This window comes from Kwoniella europaea, chromosome 1 (assembly GCF_036810445.1).
Source record: "Kwoniella europaea PYCC6329 chromosome 1, complete sequence".
NCBI classification, from domain to species: domain Eukaryota; kingdom Fungi; phylum Basidiomycota; class Tremellomycetes; order Tremellales; family Cryptococcaceae; genus Kwoniella; species Kwoniella europaea.
In genome coordinates, this window is record NC_089487.1 from 2,125,249 (window position 1) to 2,148,265 (window position 23,017).

Sequence of the window (23,017 nt, forward strand, 5' to 3'; positions counted from 1 at the left end):
TTTTACGAGAATTGACAAACAACCGGGGTATGACCTCATCAGGGATCACCCCGCATCCTACCACCCCAGAGTGCCACTTTGGTATTCCCGAGTACGATTACAAGCAAAGAGGGGGATCGAGCGCGTGGCATGGAATCCAACGAGCACAACGAGCACAATGACAATGACAGCATACAGCAGCATACAGCATACACCGTATCGGACAGCACACTGAATGGGTATACCATAGATTACACGATAAAAAAGATGCGTGTGTAGAGATAGACCATATCGACCATTTACATGGATCATCATTACTATCACGCTCTTCACACTCAAAATCCAAAAAGAAAGAGAGAGCATAGTCGCGCGCTTCATTTCAACGTCGATTCACTACAAAGGTGTTGGTCTGTCTTTCACCCTTTAGCCTCTACGTCGAGGACGGACTACATGGTATAATCCGTCGAATGCGAATGTTATCATTGCCTTTGAACTTCTATGTTGATCGATAGGCAAGATGTTTCGTAATATCCCTCCAAACCCACAACAGCAGCAACAGCAACAGTCATATCCACCTCAGCAGTATGCCCAACAGCAACAGCAACCTCAGTATAATCAGCAACAGTCTCAGCAGCAGCAGCAGCAACAACAGCAACAGCAGCAAGCGGCAAGTACTGTAGATGGAGGTTCAGGTTCTAACGGCGGATCAGGTCAACAGGAGATGAATCTCGCCAGTGTATTGCATTACTTGCAATCTGAATGGAGGAGATGGGAGAGGGATAGGAATGAATGGGAGATTGAAAGAGCCGAGATGAGGGTTAGTGATTACCAGCTAACCAGCTAATATCACTACTGGTTATATGCTGATGGATGGTTCGTGTGTGTATAGGCAAGAATAGCTTTGTTAGAAGGTCAAAGGCGATCAGCTGAGAATTTAAAGGTTGATTTATTGAGAAGAGTGAAAATGCTGGAATTCGCTTTACGTCAGGAAAGGTGAGTTCAACCCCTCCTTCTATGCCTTTTATATGAGAACCAGCTTTTCAGCAGGTGTTCCCTTTTTGAGTGGTACTGACGTTTTTTGCATCACTCGATTCCTTCCAGGACTAAATCGGTCAGTTCAGCATCTGGAAAAGTATCCAGCATACCCCCTTCGAAATTGGCCTTGTTGCAAGATGAGGACAGGATGTCTACCGGTAGTAAAGATGAGAATAAGGAAGGAAGCGGAAGTGAAGGTAGTCAGGAGGATCGTAAGTCAAGCCCCCGGACCCAAACTTATACATGACAAAACACTGATCTTATCTTCACATGATGATTAGTCGCCGAAAGATCCTCCGGCTCGGTACCACCACCATCAAAGATGAATGGTATCCATCCTGCCTCATTGGGTAAATCGACTCAACCTTTCAGACAATCTACAACGGATTCCAACTCTTCCTCCTCAGCATGGAAGAACATAGGTTCTGCACCTAGAGATCCCAAATCTCGTGCGAGAAGTAGGGAATATCTCAAACAGTGAGTTGATCGTTATCCTCTTCTGGAAAACACCACACACCAAACTCGTCATTACAAAATATCGCCCAGCTAGTATGATCGAACATCTTGTTCAGGTTTACCAAGTCAATGCTAATTAACCTTGTTCTATTAGATGTCTCCAAGAAATAAGTTATTTAACTTCACCCGGAGCTCTCAATCCTTTACCGCCTCGACCTCCCGTTGATCCAAGTTATCCATTGCCTGATCCTACCAATCCTGAAAATCCCGTCGACCCATTAGATAGACCTAGAAAATCCTTACCGGAACAAAATATACCTTCAATGTTCGCTTCTTCAACAACAGCAGCAACGGAGCAAACCCAGCCGAATGAGAATAATAATGATAACCGGCATGAGCAGAGTCGTTCCTTACCTAATGGAGAATCTAAAGAAGGTCCACCAGTCCAATCTGGCGATATGTCTTTAGATCCAACTGCCAAACCTCCTTCATCACCTGCGCCCAGAACTGTTAACCTTCCTCCTCCCTCCGACACACAGACTGAACATCTACCACAACCGAAATCACAGATTGATACTCAACTGCCTTCTGAGCAAGGTAATAATCAGATTTTGACGGCCATTTATAGACCGGATAGTAAGGCTGCGTGGAGGGAGGAATTGAGGAATGCTAATGAGATGGCTGAGAAGGTGTGTTTGAGTTTATCATTGCTGCTATCCCTGAACCCTACTTTTCCCAGATATCGGTATTGGTTATGACCAATTATTGGATGTGCTCAACTCGTAGACACTCCTTGAAGGAATGGTAGAACACCCGCTAACATTGAAATGACATGCAATAGGCGAAAGAAGATCGAAAACCACCTACATCCTCGTCATCAGACGAAGATCAATTATCCTCCCTGACGCTTAACGTGGAAGAGAATGAATCAAAACCCACCGATGATAGTTCAATCAACGGTCCGGAAGATAAAGTCTGGACAACGAGAAGAAGTCTTAAGTCGCACTTAGACATTGTCCGGGCAATCGCTTTTGCCCACGGACCTGGAGTGGTACTGGCAACGGGAGGTGATGATTGTACGGTGAAAGTCTGGGGAGTTGACGTGGGCAGCATGATGAGTCAGAAGTGTGTATCAATCAACTGCTCGAACTAAAGCACGATGCGCAACGTGGAGCTGATATTTCTTGTTTGTGTTGTGTTATCTAGACCATCTGCTCAAGAGATTGAACCTTTGATAACCTATCGAGGACATACCGCCCCCATAACTTCTGTAGTCATATCCAGCTCCTTATCAATCGTATTCTCAGCTTCCTTGGATTCAACTATCAGATTATGGAAATTACCCTCGGTGCATCACGATCCATACTCGAATTATGATTCTTCATTGGCCATTCAGACGCTAGAGGGTCATACGGATGCTATATGGGATTTGAAACTGTTACCTTCCAGAGAAGTTAACGGTAAGAAGTTGGATGGGAAATTGATCTCGGCCAGTTCAGATGGATCAATCAAAATCTGGATCAAATCGACTTCATCAAATAGTGAACAGAATGGACAAGGTGGATGGCAATTGAAATCTAGTTTCTCAGATATTTTCGATCGATCAAAAGATGAGATTCCGACATGCTTGGAAATATGCAATTCCGATTATGGAAATATATATATAGGTACGAATAGGGGTAGGGTATTGTTATTTGATACGGACTCCGATGATGGTAGGGTATTACAAGTATTTGGTGAAGAGTCTCAAGGTGGGTCTTTCATTCTCAAGTAAACGGAGATTGAGAGTTTCCGCTGAACATAGAGAGTTTGAATTGGTAGATTCAAATTCACAGATTAACGCTGTACTGAGTCATCCCACTTTACCTGCCATTGTCACCGCAGGTGAAGATGGTTATATAAGGTTTTACGATATAAAATCTAGTGAGTGCCAAATCAACCTCAGATGATATCTCGTACTCATAGTGATGTTTTCGTTATGTTTTGAGTAGATTCATCCACTCCAACTCATTCGATCCTCGCTCATCCATCACCCATAACTTCCCTCTCCATCTCACCTTTATCCCCTACGTGCATCTTGACATCCTCGACCGACTGTCTCGTCAGATTATGGGATCTAGGCAAGAAGACTTGCATACAGGATTTATCGGGACACAGAGAGAGGTCAGGCGAAGGTGTCAACATGGTAGCTTCACATCCTGAATTACCTATTGTCGGTACGGCTGGTGCGGATGGTGTAGTTAGATTATGGGGTGCAGGATGATAACTACGTAGAAAAATTCCTAGGACAGTGAATAGAGAGTATGTTACTGGTAAGAAGAGTCAGATTTAGGTTGTCAGGGTCGTTCCGCCTGTTTTCATTTTGTTTGATTTTGATGAGAACGCTCGATGATGGTATGATCATAAAGTACAAACACATTGTTATATATCCTTTTCTACAACTTCACTTCACTAGAATTGGATTGTGCATAGTCTTCCTGTCCGTTAAACGAATATGATTGTCATGAGATGAACAAGTACGAATAACCATAATTACACTGATTATAATCCCATTCCTAATCGTCAATTGATCCCGCTAATACACACTTTGTAATCGTTCCTTAATCGCGTCGCTTCCATGTCAAATGTCACCCTGAAAATGTGGCTGGTCTATCCTCGAGATGTAATGTTCAAATGTTGAAATCAATCATCATGTTGAATGATCTCGACATTACCACTTCGACGTGACTTACTTCATCGATCGTGATATATCTACACCCAGAATCATTATCTTATCTATCGCTTGCTTATCCCATTGCCTTTGCCTCTATCAACTTGGACTAACAAGCATCTAACTTTGCGCTATACCAGTTGTCCAACCCTCATCATCCTCCACCAACGCGTTACATGAAGCACAGATATTAGAGATCAAGCATCATCGTACGAAGCGACAACCTAGTAACTTGTGATCCCAACACAGCTTCAAGAAGCGAGAGGAATACCAAGGACGAGTACGGGTAGTATCTTGATACTTTGCGCAACTACCTGAATCTGGTTGGGATATAATCGGAACAACAGTTTTAGTCTGGTTCAATATCCTCAACGACAACTTGTAACTCCACACTCATATCACTTCACTCGAACCTCTACTTCCACCTGACTCGAGAATCATGGCCAGGACAGTATCAGATCCAATAGGAGGTGGAGGACGTCCATCAAATGCTTCGACCTCGACCGGCGGAGGCGGGAGACAGAGTATAGGTGAACCGAGGAGAATGAAAAATACTGCTAGGAAAAGTACAGGTGGGAAGGCTCCTAGGAGGTCGGGACGTGAGTGCAAACAATCCCACTCATTTCTATGTGTTTGAAACCTTAAGTTGGCGTGCAGAGAGGAATTGGATTGAGTAAGGGACGTAGCAATGATGATGGATCAGGTGATACACGAAATGCTCGGTCTACGGCCATGAATGTTTGAAAGATTGCTCTGACCCACATGATGAAATTATTGATTGACTAACACCCTTTTTTTCTTTTTTTTCATCCTATTCCATCAACACAGCATTTAACCCCGCTCCAGGTCGTAATGCCCCAGGATACCCTCGACCGTCAATAGCGGAGTCAGAAGGAGGCACGCAAAGGGCCAAGAGACGTTATAGACCCGGTACGAAAGCTTTAAAAGAGATTAGACAGTATCAAAAATCGACGGATCTGTTAATTGCGAAATTACCTTTTTCAAGAGTTGTAAGTGGTTATGCATTCTTCTCATAGATAGTTGGAAAGGTTAGGGAAGGAAAGAGATTACGAATAATGAATATTGGAATCATTGATGGGATGAGTGATATGCTAATGCTAATGGTGTGGTCATATTGATGGTAGGTCCGCGAAGTAGCGTTAGATTTATCGTCGAACGAAGCTGGTGATTTACGTTGGCAGAGTTCAGCAATCATGGCTTTACAGGAGGCTGCAGAGGCTTTCTTGGTACATCTGTTCGAGGATGCGTAAGTCAACATGTTTCTTTTCTCTGTTTTGCATGCATAAGAGAGATGAAAATCCTTCCGACACTACCCATGATGAAGAAGGTTTGAGGCGTGAGGGAACTTCCAAATGAATTAGGACAAACAGTGTGATCAATGCTGATAGCATTCTTTTCATCTTTTTGATTTGGATTTCCATAGAAATCTATGTGCGATACACGCCAAACGAGTGACGATCATGCAGAAGGATATACAGCTGGCAAGGCGTATACGTGGTCAATGGCATGGATTGGGTTAGGTTAGGGTTAGACAACAAAACCAGAATGGGTTTTAAATTGGTATTGGGATGTCAAGAAAACAACATGGGAATCTTGGGTTATAACTGATCCTAGTGTACCAAAGGCAGTAGAAAAACCCAATTGACCATTGCTCTACTACCTGTCCCGTCGATAGACACAGTTGATCGACAGACATCATGTGCTCTTTAGGCATTTTGTACAAGTTCAACTTTTTTGTTTCTCCATCTTCATTGTATTTGATTTCTTTCGTTTTTGCTTCATCGGGTTCTTCAACAACAGATGCCTTCGATAGCTCTCACCTTGTATATGCCTTCGTCCTTTTTCATTGTCTACCTACCTACCTTAAGCCTGTTCAATACTTTGACTTCAGATTAGACCGAATTATCATACGTTGAATTTCTGGAAGTGCGTACATATCACGATGAGCCATGAAATACGAATACTACTATGCAAGATATGCAGTATATGCCAATATATAGCTGGGTTGGCAAGAGCAGAACATGTATGCACATGATTAAGTATGTATAAATGTATAAATTTGAAGCAAGGTAGTATTATACAAAAGCGAATCGATGCAGAACAGTCTAAACTCTGCAATCGTGGAGACTAAACATTTTGATCGTCCCCTCACCATCTGACCCTTCCACTTTTCTCTTTCTTCTCTTTCTCTCTTCCTTTATATACATCATTCGTCATCGTTCGGATCCACCTCATGCATCCCCATTATGATCCCCAATCGTCATATTCCCACTTTTCGGTTCTTCCCAACCCCTTTTCTCAAAACAGGCAAATACCAAATCGTATCCATCAAATTCGTATCCTATCCTATCTTTCCTTACGAATCCCTTTCCTAATAAATCCGTACCGAAAGATTTCCATGCTCTCTGTTCCGTCTCTGTCTGTTGTTCCCCTTCTCCTTCTTCCTCCTCGTTGGTGGGGGTGGTAGCTGGGGTAGAGACGAAAAGTGTGATTGATAATCTTGAAGGCTGGAATATATTAACTACTTTTCTGATCAACTCCTTCAACTCTGGTCTTTTGATGGCTCCTTCTTGAGATGAAGTACCAGTAGATGTACCTGCTATGGGTAGTGGTACATTACATTCAAACGAAGCGTATGACCAACCATCCTCAGGAGTCACATGAATCGTAAAGTATCCTCCAGGGTTTGTACTGTCATCAGGCATTCCAGAACCAATAACGGCATTTGCTGAATATCCACAAGGATCAAATCCGAATGAATCCAATTCTGTCTCTTCCTGTGAGAATAACTGATCTATACCTAATTTCGCTGAAATGTCTTTACCTAGTTCCAATCCTGATTTGAGAGTACCGTTCGAGTCGTCGTTAAAGAACTGCGACCGAGCCGAGGGAGCTAAGTGGGTCATGAGGATCTCGAGGGTCGTATCTTGGTATTTGGTAGGTTGGAATGAAGGTCCGTCGGATCTCGACTGGAGAGCAGTGGAAGTAGGAGCAGGTAGAGTGAGTGAGGAAGAAGGAGATGAAGAAGAGGAAGAGGGTAGGTTGGGGACGGTATTAGGCGAAGTGAGGTAGAGTAACCAATGGTCTCGGTTCATTGGTCCAACAGTGTAAGCTGCTCCGGCGGTGCCTATGGTAAGTGGTAAGAACGGTTAGCAGGAAGATATTTCTTGAAGAGAAGGGATTATTGTCTACTCTAATCCAAATCTTGTGCTCATCTCTAGCATACTGAACTCATGGAACCCAACTTGAGAGAAAAATTCCTACTCACCAAAAACGGTATCTAAGAACCTCACTTCATCTCCCCAATCTTTGTGAGGACCCTGTTGTCTCTCGGGGAAGAAAAAACTTTTCCTACTGTAAAAACATCTCCAGACGTTGGTGAAGCCACACCATTCTTTGGCAATTTCAATTATCCTATATAATCCCAGGAGGTTTAGGGTAGTTCCGCATGTTTTGAGGATTATCAGATGAGGAGAGACGAATAGGGATGATTCGCTATGGCCAATGCAAATAGTCGCTTGTTAGCTTTTGGATTCTATTATCGAATGAACTTTTCATATGGTAGGTTTGTGGTAATCTATTGGATGTACCGTTTCTTTCGGTAGAAAAGAGAAAAACAATAATCCTTTTCCTTGACTGAGAAGTTGGTGCTTGAATGAAAGACTGAACTCACGATAACAAATACGCATCAATCTCATCCCCTTCTACCACACTCAATACTTTACATTTGACGATATCCAACATTTCTTCCCAAACTTCCTTGGGCACCTTTCTCAAGCCTTTCAGCTCCCCATTACCTGTACTTCTTATTCGGTATGTTTTGGTATTCAGGGATGATGAAGATGATGATGGTTGTGGTTCAGGTAATTGATCGACAGAGGGGGCGAACCATACTTCCAGTAATTTTTCTGGGCCTTCAAATGGTCCGGGGGAAGTCAACACTTCCTGAGGAGTTTCGAGCGATAGTGTCATTTTGGATGTGGGTCCTCACTGACTGGTCAAACTACGTGCGCTGACCAGAAAGAAAGGAATAGGTTGACTCTTTATATACGAGTGTCGATGGTGATAGATGGACGTGTCTGAGACCAACAAAGTAGAAAGGAGGGTTCTTTGATAGCTCATACTGATTGATACTCATTCGTACACACCAAAATTCCAAATTCAACAAAAAGAGATAACGAGAAAAAAAAGTGTCACGTGACGACGAGATGGAGGAGGTTCAAACACTATGATGCATATTTCATGTCACTATACCATGGATATCTTTGTATCATGCATGCAAGTTCTTGTACCGTGAATGGATCAGATCACTCCGACAGGTTATGTTTCCCTCTATCAGGCAAAGGGAACAAATGACCTCTGCCTTTCCATTCCTTGCTTCCTTGCTTCAACCTCTCTACCACTTCTTTCGTACTTATCTGTTCTATCTGAGGCCAAACAGCGTCATTCCATGTCCTCTTATTGGAGGGTACACCAAGTCTGTCTAGAGCTTCTATCGACTTGATTGGTATCATAGGTTGTAGTAAGATAGAAGCGATTCGTAGGGAATGATAAGCGTAAATTATCGCTTTGGTGCCGTCTTCAGCGGACCATGGTTTCAGGTCGGTGAACAGTTTGTTCGTCTATAAAATAGCATCGTCAATATTTCACTTGGATCATAAAGGTGAAAGAGAGGTTTTCTTTTGATTTCATTGACAGAAAAGAAATAAACTTACAGCAGCTATAACATCCATAACACTCTGACAAGCTCCACTAACTCCATAGACTTCCATCTTATTTTCGAATTCATCCCTTAATCCACCTAACAGTCTATCCAAATCTTCATCTCTATCTTGCGACGTCGGTGTGACGAGGTCTAATTCCCTGGTAGCCTTTTTCAACATTTTGGAACCTGATATACGCGATAGTAAATTTCCAAATTGATCCGCTAGGATCCGATAATGGACTTCCACTTGGTCTGGTGCATAGTCTGACGAAGTCATAACACCGGATGATCAGCTGACTATCTTTCACAAGCAGAGTCTCATGTAGATTACTACCACTCAGCTTGATCAGCTCGTTCACTCACCAGCATCATCCGTCAAGCTACCACCGACTCTCATGAGATACCATCTCACACCATCTACACTCCAATCTCTCATTGCCTGTATCGGGTCCACGACATTCCCCTTGGATTTCGACATTTTGAATTTACCCATTGTCCAATGTGCGTGAGCTATGACTCGCCTAGGAGGTGAGAGGGATGCGGAAGCTAGCAGGGCTGGCCAATGTATAGCGTGGAATCTGGTAAATTACGGCCGATTAGCACATGAGATAAATCCCCCCCTAGCGAGGTAGGTAGTCATCAAGTGAGCATGGTTAGTAGATACGAGATGACCCACTTAGTTATATCCTTTCCAACTACATGCACGTCCGCGGGCCACCCATCGTTCTGTGTTGGATACCCAGTAACGGTCAAGTAATTTATCAAGGCATCTACCCAGACGTATATCGATTGATCAGGATCATTCGGCACGGGTATACCCCATTTCACCCTTGATTTAGGTCTTGATACAGATAAGTCTTCGAGGTTATTTATCTGGGATAAAAGATGTTGACGGACAGAAGGTGGATGGACAGCTGCAGAACCGAGGTAAATTTTTAGAACATTCGGGTACGATGAAGTAACGACCACAGATAAATCACTCACACTCCGGCTTTGATAACCACTCATTCAAAAAACCTCTATAAGCCGACAACCTGAATTTCCAATTGGTTTCTTCCTCCCATATCACCTCATTACCACTTTCCAAAGCTACCATCACACCGTCTGATTCTCTTTTCGTCACCTGAGAAGCGGCGTAAAACGATTCGTCCGATATGGAGTACCATCCTGAATGAGTCCCTTTGTATATATCTCCTCGGTCTACTAGCTTTTGCTGTAAAACGAAAAATACATATGAAAAGCTTATCAGCTTCCAACCCATATTATATCGCTGGTGAAAGAGTGTGTAGGGGGTTGAGTGACTTACCCAGAAATGCTCGACTGCTTTCTGATGCCTCTCTTCGGTAGTTCGTATGAAATCGGTATTCGAGGCATTAGCCAATTTAGCTAGATCCTATCAGTAGTAACCACTCTTGAGATCAGCTTCAAGACAAAGACACCTGATGGCTATTCGATATAGTCATACGTACTCGGAACCTTTCTGAAACATCATCACAGAATTCCTGTTCACCCACTCCCCTCGCTTTAGCAGCCTGCTGTATCTTCATACCATGTTCATCCGTGCCCGTTGCAAAGATGACTTTCCTATCTGGGTGTCTCAAGCGGGAGAATCGAGCGAGGACATCTGTAAGGAGTAGTGAGTGTAGGTGTCCTATATGAGGGGCTAGACAACATGTCAGATAATCAAGTATCTCAAGAAAGAAGAGGTGCAGAGTCACGATCCGACTTACAAGCATTGACATAGAAGATGGGCGTGGTGACGTAAAACGGTTTTGAAGAGGATGGGTCTCCCGAAGGGGTGAAGAGTGATGGTATCTGCGATGAGGAGGGCTCTAAAGCCGAAGTTGAAGTAGAGGTTGAGGTAGAAGAGGATCGTATCACATTGAATGTTAGTATAGGTCGGGTTGCAGGAAATGTTGAAGGCCTCGGTCGAAAAGATGACAGCAGACGGGGAATGTGCCGGCGCATTTTCGAGGAGCTCGTCAACTATCGAATTTGCTGCCCGCTCTTCTGATGATTACTGCCCGTCGCTATGAGTCAGGTAGGTAGGTATATGATGTTGACATGCTTGTCATTGCTTTCAGTCATGTATTTTGGCTACAGTCAGACGGAACATCTCGAAAAGGTCTCATTTAAAGTGGAGGTTTTGGTGCTGCCACGTGGTCACCCACTTTCTCAGCTTGCAGCCGAGGTTACGAAGCCAGTTCTGGTTTTCCTCCAAATCCGATCGATCCATTCCTACTCGTATCCCCATTCCTCACTTTTTACCTTGTACATCTCTCCATACCTCAGTCCAGTCAGTCAAACGCAAAATGAACAGATCAGGAGGAGAAGCATTCGCTCGATTGGCGCAACAACTCAACAGGGCGAGGATGCAGGCCAGCGGCGGGGGTGGTCGGGGTGCAGGAGGAGGTGGTCAGTTCCCAGGTGGACCCAAGGGTTTCTTAGCTGGAGGTGGAGCTATAGGAGTCTTACTTGCTGGTGGTATAGCTTTGAACTATAGTATCTTCAATGGTCAGCTCGCCCATCTACGTCTGTGTAGCATAGATGGAATTTTTAGCTGATATCATGAGATTCATAGTCGATGGTGGTCATCGAGCGATCAAATATTCTAGAGTACAAGGTGTAAGACCCGATATCTATCCCGAAGGTACACATTTAGTGGTATGTGCAGTTGTAAATTATTCCATGGGCAGATCACAGCTGACAGAGTGTGATTTTTGGTGTAGCTGCCATGGTTTGAATCTCCCATCATATACGATGTCAGAGCCAAGCCCAGGAATATCGCTTCTTTGACTGGTACCAAGGATTTACAGATGGTAAGTAGCAGGCCATCGCAAACCATATAAACGCACAAATGGCTGATGATATGTAACACTCGTTAGGTCAACATCACTTGTAGAGTGTTATCACGACCATCGGTAAATGATCTTCCCACCATGTGAGTGTGATTTTCCATTGCCACCAACTGTACACCTGAATCATCCAATCAAGCACGCATCATCATCAGACAGGTCAACATTAACGTCAAACACTCGAACAACGAGCTAATTATTCCATACTTTTTACTTAGCTATCGGGAACTCGGAACAGATTACGACGAGCGAGTCCTCCCCTCGATCGTAAACGAAGTCCTCAAATCTGTTGTCGCGCAATTCAACGCATCTCAACTGATCACCCAGCGAGAAATGGTCTCTCGACTCGTCCGTGAAAACTTGACTCGTAGAGCAAGACGATTCAACCTTATCTTAGACGACGTATCGATCACCCATGTTGCTTTCTCACCTGAATTTACTCATGCCGTAGAAGCCAAGCAGGTTGCTCAGCAAATCGCTCAACGAGCGGCATTCTTGGTCGATCAAGCTATCCAGGAGAAACAATCTATCATTGTTAGAGCTCAGGGTGAAGCTCGATCGGCTGAATTGATCGGTGAAGCGGTAAGAACGAATAAAGGGTTCTTACAACTTAGAAGACTCGAAGCTGCTCGAGAGATCGCTGGAACCCTCGCGCAGAGTGGGAATAAGGTTATGTTGGATGCTAAGAGCTTGTTGTTGAATGGTGAGTACCGGCATATTACTTAGTACAGCAGACACCGATGTTGTGAGAGAGGATACTGATACGATTTGATGGATGTAGTCGCCGACGAAGATGTGATCAACTCTACAACTAAGAAATAAGTGAAACGGAGCAGATTATTGGATAGGATATAATGAGAATTTGGATTGAGTCGAGGAAGGATCAGTAGTACTTATATCACTTCATGCAGTAACATCTCATCAATGATTGACTGCTCTCATATCTCTTCATTGATCGTTTTCTCGCCAAGAAACGATATACACCGAGCTGTGTGAGATCAATTAAGCCCAACGCAGTATTGAAAAGAATTATTATCTAATAATTTCCTTGCGATCTTCTAACGCTGGTTCAAATAGTTAAACGACCAAGTCATTTGGGCGGTGAACAAGCTAAACATGAACGCGATGGCTGGATGAATGTGTAAACACCTTGAAGTCGTTTGCAACGAGGCAACGACTTCTTTCGACTCATCTGCTGAAGTTCGACAAACGAAAGGTTGTGTTGGGTGTATCGTGGGCAGAGTGCAGGTTGAGACATCACCTTCGTTTGCCTCAAGGTGGGATGTTATATCAATTAAACAAATTGAACTGCTTGTTCTTCATTTGCATAGTCGCTGTGATATAAACTAACGCTACAAGATATGATGATTTGAACCATTGTTTATACCTTCTTTTCACCTTCTTTACCTGCTTCTTCAACTTGTTCAGCTACTTTTTGACCTGTACCTCCAATAGCACCTTCATCGGTGAATCTAATGGTAGGAAGTGTAACAAGTCAGCACCACTGAGAGATCCTGAGACGGAACAAGACAGGATTGGACAAGATTACATGGACGAAAGTTTACTTACTGTTTACCGATAGCTCCGTCAGCAGAAAATGGTCCACCGACTATACACCACACATTGACAAATCAGTCAACCATTCCTCACTGCTATAAAATATCACATGTGACTGTTCAGCCTGCTCACCTTGTTGGGCTTTACTTCCGATCGCCCCATCAGCGTTGAAGTTGGATCCGATCGAACCATCGGACTATATCACCACAACCACAGTACAATCAGCAACCTGACTAAAAATCTCTTGCTTCTTCGAAAGACATTCAGACAGAACAGAAGCTCATTGACCGAATGAAGGATGAATCTCAGATGGTTGGAGATAAGGACGATTGTACTCAACTCACCTTGAAGGCTTGTCCGGCCTCTTTGAATGTTTCGGCAGCTTTATCAGTCATCTTCTTATCTGCGTATGTTCGTACTTGGTTTCGACTTGAAAGGGATAATCTAATTGATCGATTAAGAATAGTTGGTCTGAACATTGTAAGAAGGAGATGAAAGACAGAATTGTTATTTAAGTTAGATGGGGTTTATATATCTATTCCACCGAGAGAGCAAGGGTGGAGAGGTTATATATATATATACTCGATTCATTCCCACTAACTCAGAAGATCGTAATCGTAAATCATAGAGTACATACAGATCGATGATATAATTTCCCCTCTCCCCTCGCAGGTTCCCTGGCACCACAATAATATCACCGTACCCAATTGAATCAGTGGGAAAGTGGAAATGCAGTAAAACAGATGTGTCATAATCGATGTCATCGAACGTTAAATCTTTGTTGGGACTTGCCGGATATTTTTACCGGAATCACAATCGCACTGGTAGAGATCGCCGATCACACACTCTCTCACAATCATATCAGATCTGACGTCAAGCCGATACAAAACCTTTCTCACGATGTATTCATAGCCATTTGAAGATAGTCATGCATGTATGGAAAAGAGATAAAAGCGGGTATCATATATATAAGTTATAATAATTTGATTATATTCCTACCTTATCTAAGTTATATAGAAAGTCCTAACGATCGAATCCATGGACATGAACTGGAACGAACCCAAGTGGAACAGCCTAGTTTCTATCCCACTTAAACCTCTTGTTTTCTCAAAGTGAAGCTTACTTGAGGGTTTTTAGGCAATACAATCATAGTCTACCACGCCCAATCGTCCATCAGCGTACATGATCACTTTCGTATTGACACACAAAGTCATGGAAAAGAGACTCACTCTATAGTTGGTCTCAGGGAAAGATGGAACTTCCAATTTCATCGTAAAGTGTCTAACGATATAAGCGATGATAGTCGATAATTGTGTATAAGCGAATTGTTCACCAACACATCTATGTCGACCAGCACCGAAAGGTTGATAAGGACTTTCAGTGCCCTTGGATACCGCACCGAAACCGTAATCGACCTGTTCAGACTTGGTATAAGTGTCGACGGCATTTTGACCGACACCTTTCTCCTCGAGCCATCTCTCGGGTGTCCAGGTCTTGGAGTTTTGCCAGATGAGGGGATCCATCTGAGAAACACCTGGTGCAGCGAGGATGAAGTGACCCTTGGGGATGACGTAGGAGGAGTTTTCAGCTGGGGCAGCGAGTGATGGAGGAACGGGGATATCAGAAATGACTTTTCGGTAAATTGAGCTATACAGATGCAAATGATCAGCTGTCGACTCCTGTAAACATAGGTCCTTGATCAGCTTACTGGATAGGAGCGTGCTGTTATATACCAGAGTGAAAGTCAGCGCCGGCTCTGATGACAAGCAGTATGCACATCAACGTACCATTCTCAAGGTCTCTCTGATGACTGAGTCCATAAGAGGCAAGTCTTTAACAGCTTCATAAGTCATAGGAGAGAATGTGCCATCAGGTTTACCGAAATGTTTGACTTGTTCCTGGTAAAGAGCCTCACTGAACACGATGAGATAGCATTGGGATCAGCTATTCTCCAGACACAGTCAAGGTTTACGATAGCTCTTACAGGATGTCAGGTCGATCAGCAAGGTGAAGTAAAGCCCAAGAGGAAGTAGCAGAAGAAGTGTGTTGACCAGCCATCAAAAGAGCAATCATGATATGGGAGATATCTCTGTCGGTGAGAGGTACCCCGTCCTTGTAGACTGAACCTTGGAGAGAGGAGATCATATCGTGTTCGTGCTGAGGAGTCATACAAAGGTCAGCACCGTTGCGAAAGAACATAAAATATGGATGTGGCAAAATGGAGAAGAAGGAAATGTTACACTCAATACTCACATCACTTTCACCTTTCTTTCTCTCTTCAATGATCTTCATATAGAAATCACTCATTGCCTTTTGAGCCTTATCTCTTCGTCTGTAAGAAGGTAAAGGTAAATTGGGGAACAAGAAGTTCAAAGGGGTGAAACCACCATCCAAATCTTCATAGTATTGTGCGAATTTTCCGTTGATTGCTTGTCTAACTTCTTTACCTTGTAATGTTCTTGCCGCAGTACAAATGATCAACTCCGACATTGTTTTCAATAAATCTACTTTGACGGTTGGGTTGGATTTAGAGAGTTTCAATTCGTGAGAGAAGAACTCTTCGCATTCTGAGGTGATCAGAGGTGGATAGGATTGTAATGCTTCAGTAGTAAGACCTGACTTGATCTACAAGAAAACAAAAAAAAAAACACGGAACAGAACGAAATACCAGGGATTAGCTAGCTACCTGCACGATTTGGATGTATGGGGCAATGTTGCAAGTAGGTTGATTCTCTGTCTGATCGATTCATTACTCACAAATTTCTTCTGTTGCATCAACATATCATTAGGACAATCGTACACCACACCTTTGCCGAAAACGGGAGTTGTAAGGTGCTAAATGACACACACGTGATACTCAGCTCATCCACTTTTTGGACGACATGGGACCTAATTACCACTCACGGTATAAGCATCTTCAGCTCTGACTTGAGAGGTTTTTCCACCCAAAGATAAGTTGTTTCCTTTTGGACCGAGGGCAACAGTGAGGGTTCGACCCATCATCACGAATGAGAAGACATCTCCGTACTGCAAATCGCACCAATACAGATAACAGATAAGTATTATTTCTTACTAGCACATGAGAACTGACACGGGATGATCAGGGAGCGTGACATACCTTATCTCTACATTCGAAGAAGAACTTGTAAGGATCTTCACCATAATAAGCTGCAGATCCAAACCAAGGTATATAATGAAATACCAGGGGAGGTAAAGACTTGTTACGTGGTAGAGCCTATCAGAAAATGAACCATCAGAACAAACAGTGACTATATATAGCGACATAAACATGGATTGATAGTTTGAGACTACATGACTTACAACTTGTCTGAAAACGTTTAAACCAATTATCAGAGCTACACTCCCCACGAAACCTATAACGATTCTAGCAGCTAATGGCAAAGCAGTGTACCATGGTGGGATGCGTACACCTATGTCTTGCAGCAAGGATATCTTTTCGAATGTATCGTTCATCTTTTAATTCTAATTCTATTTCTGAAGATCACCACTGTAGTCGTACTGTGTTGTGCTGTTTTTGCGATTTTCCCGGAATGAACTTTCTATTCTTCTTCTTCCAATCGTAATGACTGTTGTTATTGAGAGAAAGTAATGAAGTAGATGAAAAGGATGATCGTCAATCAAAAATGAAGTGCAAGATGGACCCTAAATGAATCAAAAGAATGAATGAGCGAATGGCCAATGCAGATGTAAAGAGAACAAGGTGGTTCGAGGATGAGAATATGATGGAATCATGCCATGATCATAATGAAAATATCAACAAGAAATGGTACGATGATTTAAAGGGTCCAAAGCTCATCCTCGCGTCTGGGGTTTGTTTACCCTGAGTCAACAATATTACAGAGAGTTGTAATGACGATTAGAAGATGAGTTACAATGGTGGTAGGCAATTAGTAACTTATCCTAATCAAATTGTATCTGCAAACGTATACAGAACACTTGTACAGTCAAGTCCCTCCCACGTACAGGGTATGGCAGCAGAATACCAAGCAAATACTCAAGGTTACTCATGATCATAGTTCAGTGAGGAGGGGGAACTAGAGCTCAGCTCAAAGGTGTATGGTGCGAGATTCGGGCAGTGCTATAATGCCCACGTTCATGGATGTGTCACCACGAAAAAAGCCATCAAGTCAGGCGTAGAACCTATGAATCGTGCCACTCACTGCGTGTTTACCCGACAATCATTCTGTGCATTAAACGAAAGATTCTCAGATGTCATGCTATCCAGTACACTAAGTTGAAACAGTCGCAAGGTGAAGAGATACTGCGTGATCATATTCATGACACAATCACTGAAAGAAAAAATCTATAACGATACAATATATTTTGATTGGCTTCCGATCAGTCACTCCTGAGAAAAATTATGTATTTATCACATGAGATATATTCACAAAGATCAAGTCCAGCTCTAAACGATCTTCCATCTTTCCCTCCTCTCCCCACCCACAAAGACATAGCCCACAACCGGAACAACCAAACTAATCATCCTCTTCCAACTCATCAATCTCTTCATCCTCCTCACCTTCCACCTCCTCTTCTCCTTCACTGTCATCTTCATCCCTCGACGTCCGCCTACTCGAACTAATAGATCTCCAACCTGGCCCTGGCCCTGGTCCGGGGGCTTGCGATTGCTGCATACCCATAGGTATATGAGGTGGAGGAGGGCCGTATCCTGGTGCTCCAGGGGGTCCAGGTGGTCCACCGAAATGTGGTGCATGATGAGGATGAGGGTGAACATACCCTGGTGGAGGAGGGTGGTAATATCCAGGTGGTGGTGGACCAGGATGATACATCGGACCAGGTCCAGGTCCCTGGGTGACAGTCCCAGGATGTGAATGAGGTGCTCTTGGCATACCTGGATGAATCGGATGTCCGTGTCCATGAGGATTCATCGTCAAACCAGGTGGTCCGTGTGGATGTGGATGACTATGACCATGTCCATTGGATTGTTGTAATCCAGCCGTAGCTCCAAGTTGATGTACTTTTGCGTGTCTTTTCAAATTCGATTGGACAGAAAACCTCCTTCGACATGTCGGTTCTTTACATACGTATGGTCTTTCACCAGTATCTACATGACACCATATCAGCACACTGCTTACGATTGATGAGGTTGGAGAAGACGAACTCACGACTATAAGTATGTATCCTTAAACTACTTGGTCTCGAGAAAGTCTTTGCACAAAAAGCACAAGTATATTTCGGTCCACCATTCGCTCCACCAGTTGCAGACCCATTACCATTGTTCAATTTCATCAATGGTTCATCTTCATCCTCTTCACTGCTCTTTCTCACTTTACGCTCTTCCTCGACTGCAGCAGCAGCTAACAGCACTTCCATTCCTCTCATACCTGGATCACCACCACCCGCAGTGGACATCTCTGCATCTTCATCTAACTGATTCTGACGCGTCTCCACTACTGATCTTTTCCTTCCTCTTAGCGATAACAACGGTCCAGTTCCAGATTCAAATTCATGCGACGATTTGATCGAATCTGTAGATTCCCTTCTCGTAGCCCACGGAGGAGCAGATTGAATGGTGTGATGTAATGGCGGTACAGGTTCGGAGAAAGAGGGTTTATCCATCGATACGCTCGTCGCTAATCCCAATTCGTTGGCATGAGGATGAGAAGGGCCGAACCTATTATTGCTGTTGGCGGTCAAGCCCATATTCATATCGCCACTTTTTTGCATGATGATTTCGGTTAATGACGATCTGCGTAATTCGGGTCGGCCAGTCATCTCAGGTGAAGGTGGTCGAGTGAGCGACTGTTTCCTCATTATGTCAGATGCAGGAGAAGCTGATCGACTTAGACTCGAGGGTGGAGGGAATAACCTGTTATTGTTATCGTCCATTGCTGATGGAGGTGGTAACATGGCGGAACCTCGTCTTTCTGGAGGAGCAGTCTGAAGCGGAGGAGGCATCTCGCTTGATACGGGTTTATCTCTGTCCGAAGCTGATAATCCTGCGAAATGGCTAGAGAGCTGACCACCGACAAGCGAAGGGTTCCTTGACGCTTGAGAAGGTCGTCTGGCAAATGGGAGGGGTTCATCCTCCAATGTTGGGGAAAGACGCCCACCGGTAGTTGAGCCGGATAGCGAGGAACGTGACATGGATGCTGAAACACCAGCAGAGGAGGCTTGAGGTGGGTGTAGTAAGCCCCGAAGACCGGATGATGAATTGGATGGTCCAGCTGAAGGAGGTGCAGGTGAAGTAGCCATAGGGAAAGAAGCATTTCTCGACTGAGCTTGCCATCTTAATCTGGCTGATTCCTCTGCATCTCGCAAAGCTGGTGGTCCATCGGATCTTCGTCTTTTCTGTCCAGTCTCATCAGAGACGTACGGTATGGTAGGGAAAGAATTGGATCTGTATGGGATAGGTTGGAATGGAGATGAACCCTTTTCGAATTCCGGTGCCCACCATCCTGCAGAGTTCTCTGGCACAGCTGATGATGCCAGAGATGAGTATCGTGAGGTACGAGCTGAACTGGGGGAACCTGATGGGGAATTGGGGATGAGGGACGGTAATGATGGTGATTGGAATAATGAGGATGATGAAGGTGATTGAGTGTGATCTGCAATAACAGATCAATGATCAGCTTCCGTACTTCAGCTGACATGATGTGCCATGTGTGCAAATCATTCCTTCGATGATGATGAACTTACCGCTTGCTACTCCAAACAATGATTTGATAGGTGGTAGAGTGATTGATTCAGGTGGTGTTATTTTGTTATCCTTGATACCTTCTTCTTCTTTGACTCTCCTCAAAGGATGTTTCAACCCTAGATCACCGTAACCTTCATCCTCCATCATCTCTTCGTTATCCGATGCGATCATGGGATCAAACCTTGATTGTCTTCTCACGGGCATCGTTTTTCGTTCTCTATCAGGAGAGGGTGGTTTTGCTTTGGGTGATATAGCAGAAGGTGAGATGTGTCCTCCCTGGTTGAATAGTTTGGCCTGCAGGTGAGTTGAGGTGTCTGCAGAGACCATAGATATAGGAGGTAAGCGTGTTTTGGGACTGGTTGCCTCCTCCTTGATTATTCTCGAGCGAGGAGGCGATTTCGACTTTGGCTTGACGAGCTTTACTTGCGGGGTGATGAGCTGAGGGCTATGCTCGGCCTGTGGTGAGGTAGGTGTAGGTGTCATATCGTCAGAGCCAAAGGAGTAATTGTAGAAGGTCGTGTTGAGAGGGGAAAGGGGTAAAGATTGTCGAGGCATTGGTTCGAATGGGATGGATTTGATGGCAATGCGGTGTTTGAAGAATGGATGCACAGATATGATGTGATGCGACGAGAATAAGAATAAAGAAGGTGAGAAGTGAGAAGGATAATAGGTTGATTGGAATAGGGTTGGTGGGTTGACACACAGATGTTGACGGAGGATTGCCGAGATCGACGGTCGTTGTGTAGGGGAGTGGGAATGGGTAGATTAGGGTGACAAGGGTGATCGTGATCGTACAAGTGCGACAATGTGTGTGTCAAGGGAGACCAAATGGCGGGTGGTGAGTGACGGGGTGTGTGCGTTGTTCGAGATGAGGTATGAGGTTGAAATGGCGATCACAACACGATCAACACGAAGAAAGGGCGTTGTCAAGAAGCCATCGAAAAGTTTGGTTTTGATTCGAAAGAAACCCCAAACGGCGAGGCAAAAGAAGCAATGTTGTTGTGTTGAGACGAAGAGGTTGGAGTATGTATCGAGATCCGAAAAGAGGAAAAACAAAAACAAGATCCCAATGTGTGTTGGTAGTATAGTTGATAGTCGATCAATGGATGATTTACGTTTATTTCCAGGAGGACCCGGCGGGATCATGAGACATTCGGTCAAAGAAAGGAGTGGTGCCCATGGGGGTTTCAGAAGTTGTTTGGATTGATGAGCCAAAGGGATCCATGGCGATGTTCGGGGAAGAGGATGATCCGTTGTGATTGAACGGAGTGAGCAGAGTGGGGGGGAAGATGAGATCAGATCAGGTTAGATCAGCATGCCATCCCATCATTTGGAGCTGATAAAGGGGAAAAGAAGATGAAGAAACAGCCACCGCATTGGAGGAATAAGGGTAGAAGGGGTAATCCATCACCATCAAATGCGGAACAAAGCGCAATTGATCGTCATAACCATCACCATCACCATCAACATCAATGATTTCGGAGTTTTACCATAGAGGGGATGTCCGAGATGATCAATGACTTCTTGCCGTTCCCTTTCACTCCTCTGTATCTCGTTGAGATCTCTTTCCAGTCAAAGGCAGGTAGATCATTGTTTTGTTTTCTTCAGTTGCATTATCATCGTCGGTGTTGTGCACGCTTGGATCCTTGCACCGCACGACGACATGAGGTAGAGCCAAAGCACCACACACCACAACACGGTCAAAGCGGTGTTACTTTAACAAACATCCCATCCCATTCCAAGGTATCCCTGAATTCCAACTTCCACACATCCATTATGTCCTTTGAGGAGAACAAAGAAAAACTCAAAAAGATATTGGAGCAGAAACGATGTGACGGTACTCACAGAGACGATCCACTATACAATTCCAGACCAGAACTGTTATCACTATACTATATTGTGCTATGTTACTTCTTCGGGTCCTTTGGTATGTTCCACCTATATACAGATCTGCCGGGACTAACGGATCACTTTCTTGATTGATTGATCGGAAGACTTCCTTTGATATACACAGAATGTGATTAACAATCAAACTGAACGGGTTCCATAAAATATAATCCAATCTAACTAGTCGGTATACGATGTTGTAGTTGAACTGAACGAAGATCCTGGTCTATAACAAGAATAAGAAATGTTGATCACCGGAAGTAGAGATTGATGAGCGAGATGGGTTGATCAGATGACGAATAAAGTACGACGACGATCCCTTTCTAAGGTATTGCTCTATAGTAGCTGAAGTGTTGGGTTGGTACTTGGAGTAGCGAGGAGGGCCAAGTTAAAGTTTGGGAACTGACGATCGTACAGTAATGAAAAGAAAAAAGAATGACGATGATGATAATCAACAGCAATAGTTGGTGAAATATCAAGGAAAAAGCAGAAACTCTCAAGTAAGGAAAGGGATAAATAGATTGAAGATCTTTTTTCGGTTTCCGGTATGGAGTACGGTATCGTTGATCAGACAGACAGCTTCAGTGGTGATGTCGTGATGTTTTGTATTTTTGGTAAAAGGGGTAAATCCAAGAAAAAAGAGGCGACGGGCCACGCAGAAACAGAAACCTGCTTCCTTCCAACGCACGAAATGGAAATGGAATTGCCAAGTATCGTATGAGATGTGAGCTGTGAGGTGTAAGGAAAAGAGGAAAATGTTTCAATTCAAGTGGATAGGTGATCGATTGGATGACGATTCGGCAAATGCAACCAGTCAAAAGATTTCCACAAAAAGGAAGAAGCAGCAACAGCAAGACTGAGGAGGGGATTACGTCCGAAGCAATCATGTACAGTACGTGCTGTACGTATTTTGTACGCATACGCACGCAGTAATGCCAGACTCGAACAGCGCTCTTGTTTTTCTACAGTTGCAGGGTATGTTTTTCGGGATAGGGATTTGACTTAAACAGATCATCCTGCCGCTGAGGCCCGAGGCGAAACAGCAAAGGAAAACACACTCGGAGTTTTTTTTACAGGTATTTTGTCGATCCCTAAGATCACTCAGGGGTAAGCCAAAAACCACGAGCCGC

General features: G+C 43.9%; 8 protein-coding genes across 8 annotated transcripts; 3 read left to right on the forward strand and 5 right to left on the reverse strand.

Annotated features, from left to right (window-relative positions):
• Nucleotides 1-496: 496 nt before the first annotated feature.
• V865_000799 (uncharacterized protein) lies at nt 497-3,733 on the forward strand (the record flags this gene model as incomplete). The annotated part of the gene is made up of 9 exons (XM_066224627.1): nt 497-796; nt 869-972; nt 1,081-1,226; nt 1,296-1,491; nt 1,625-2,159; nt 2,312-2,595; nt 2,677-3,221; nt 3,292-3,393; nt 3,462-3,733. 9 exons carry the CDS (start codon nt 497-499, stop codon nt 3,731-3,733), a joined length of 2,484 nt encoding a protein of 827 aa, XP_066080724.1.
• Nucleotides 3,734-4,619: 886 nt separating this feature from the next.
• Nucleotides 4,620-5,721, forward strand: V865_000800 (uncharacterized protein; the record flags this gene model as incomplete). Its single annotated transcript, XM_066224628.1, has 4 exons — nt 4,620-4,779; nt 5,009-5,190; nt 5,326-5,447; nt 5,625-5,721. 4 exons carry the CDS (start codon nt 4,620-4,622, stop codon nt 5,719-5,721), a joined length of 561 nt encoding a protein of 186 aa, XP_066080725.1.
• Nucleotides 5,722-6,432: 711 nt separating this feature from the next.
• V865_000801 (S-adenosylmethionine decarboxylase proenzyme) lies at nt 6,433-8,173 on the reverse strand (the record flags this gene model as incomplete). The annotated part of the gene is made up of 3 exons (XM_066224629.1): nt 6,433-7,328; nt 7,470-7,696; nt 7,875-8,173. The coding sequence occupies 3 exons, from the start codon at nt 8,171-8,173 to the stop codon at nt 6,433-6,435; spliced, it is 1,422 nt and encodes a 473-aa protein (XP_066080726.1).
• A 335-nt stretch (nt 8,174-8,508) lies between these two features.
• V865_000802 (methionine-tRNA ligase) lies at nt 8,509-10,874 on the reverse strand (the record flags this gene model as incomplete). Its single annotated transcript, XM_066224630.1, has 8 exons — nt 8,509-8,823; nt 8,917-9,170; nt 9,270-9,484; nt 9,583-9,820; nt 9,891-10,119; nt 10,213-10,299; nt 10,376-10,569; nt 10,637-10,874. The coding sequence occupies 8 exons, from the start codon at nt 10,872-10,874 to the stop codon at nt 8,509-8,511; spliced, it is 1,770 nt and encodes a 589-aa protein (XP_066080727.1).
• A 344-nt stretch (nt 10,875-11,218) lies between these two features.
• V865_000803 (prohibitin-2) lies at nt 11,219-12,583 on the forward strand (the record flags this gene model as incomplete). Its single annotated transcript, XM_066224631.1, has 6 exons — nt 11,219-11,420; nt 11,488-11,570; nt 11,636-11,725; nt 11,792-11,847; nt 11,980-12,464; nt 12,543-12,583. The coding sequence occupies 6 exons, from the start codon at nt 11,219-11,221 to the stop codon at nt 12,581-12,583; spliced, it is 957 nt and encodes a 318-aa protein (XP_066080728.1).
• Nucleotides 12,584-13,142: 559 nt separating this feature from the next.
• On the reverse strand, nt 13,143-13,797 carry V865_000804 (uncharacterized protein; the record flags this gene model as incomplete). Its single annotated transcript, XM_066224632.1, has 4 exons — nt 13,143-13,233; nt 13,331-13,370; nt 13,451-13,514; nt 13,663-13,797. The coding sequence occupies 4 exons, from the start codon at nt 13,795-13,797 to the stop codon at nt 13,143-13,145; spliced, it is 330 nt and encodes a 109-aa protein (XP_066080729.1).
• Nucleotides 13,798-14,408: 611 nt separating this feature from the next.
• On the reverse strand, nt 14,409-16,792 carry V865_000805 (uncharacterized protein; the record flags this gene model as incomplete). Its single annotated transcript, XM_066224633.1, has 10 exons — nt 14,409-14,471; nt 14,548-14,965; nt 15,027-15,040; nt 15,106-15,232; nt 15,303-15,475; nt 15,572-15,943; nt 16,076-16,153; nt 16,223-16,345; nt 16,437-16,553; nt 16,640-16,792. The coding sequence occupies 10 exons, from the start codon at nt 16,790-16,792 to the stop codon at nt 14,409-14,411; spliced, it is 1,638 nt and encodes a 545-aa protein (XP_066080730.1).
• A 1,022-nt stretch (nt 16,793-17,814) lies between these two features.
• V865_000806 (uncharacterized protein) lies at nt 17,815-20,555 on the reverse strand (the record flags this gene model as incomplete). Its single annotated transcript, XM_066224634.1, has 3 exons — nt 17,815-18,404; nt 18,466-19,908; nt 20,000-20,555. The coding sequence occupies 3 exons, from the start codon at nt 20,553-20,555 to the stop codon at nt 17,815-17,817; spliced, it is 2,589 nt and encodes an 862-aa protein (XP_066080731.1).
• Nucleotides 20,556-23,017: the final 2,462 nt, after the last annotated feature.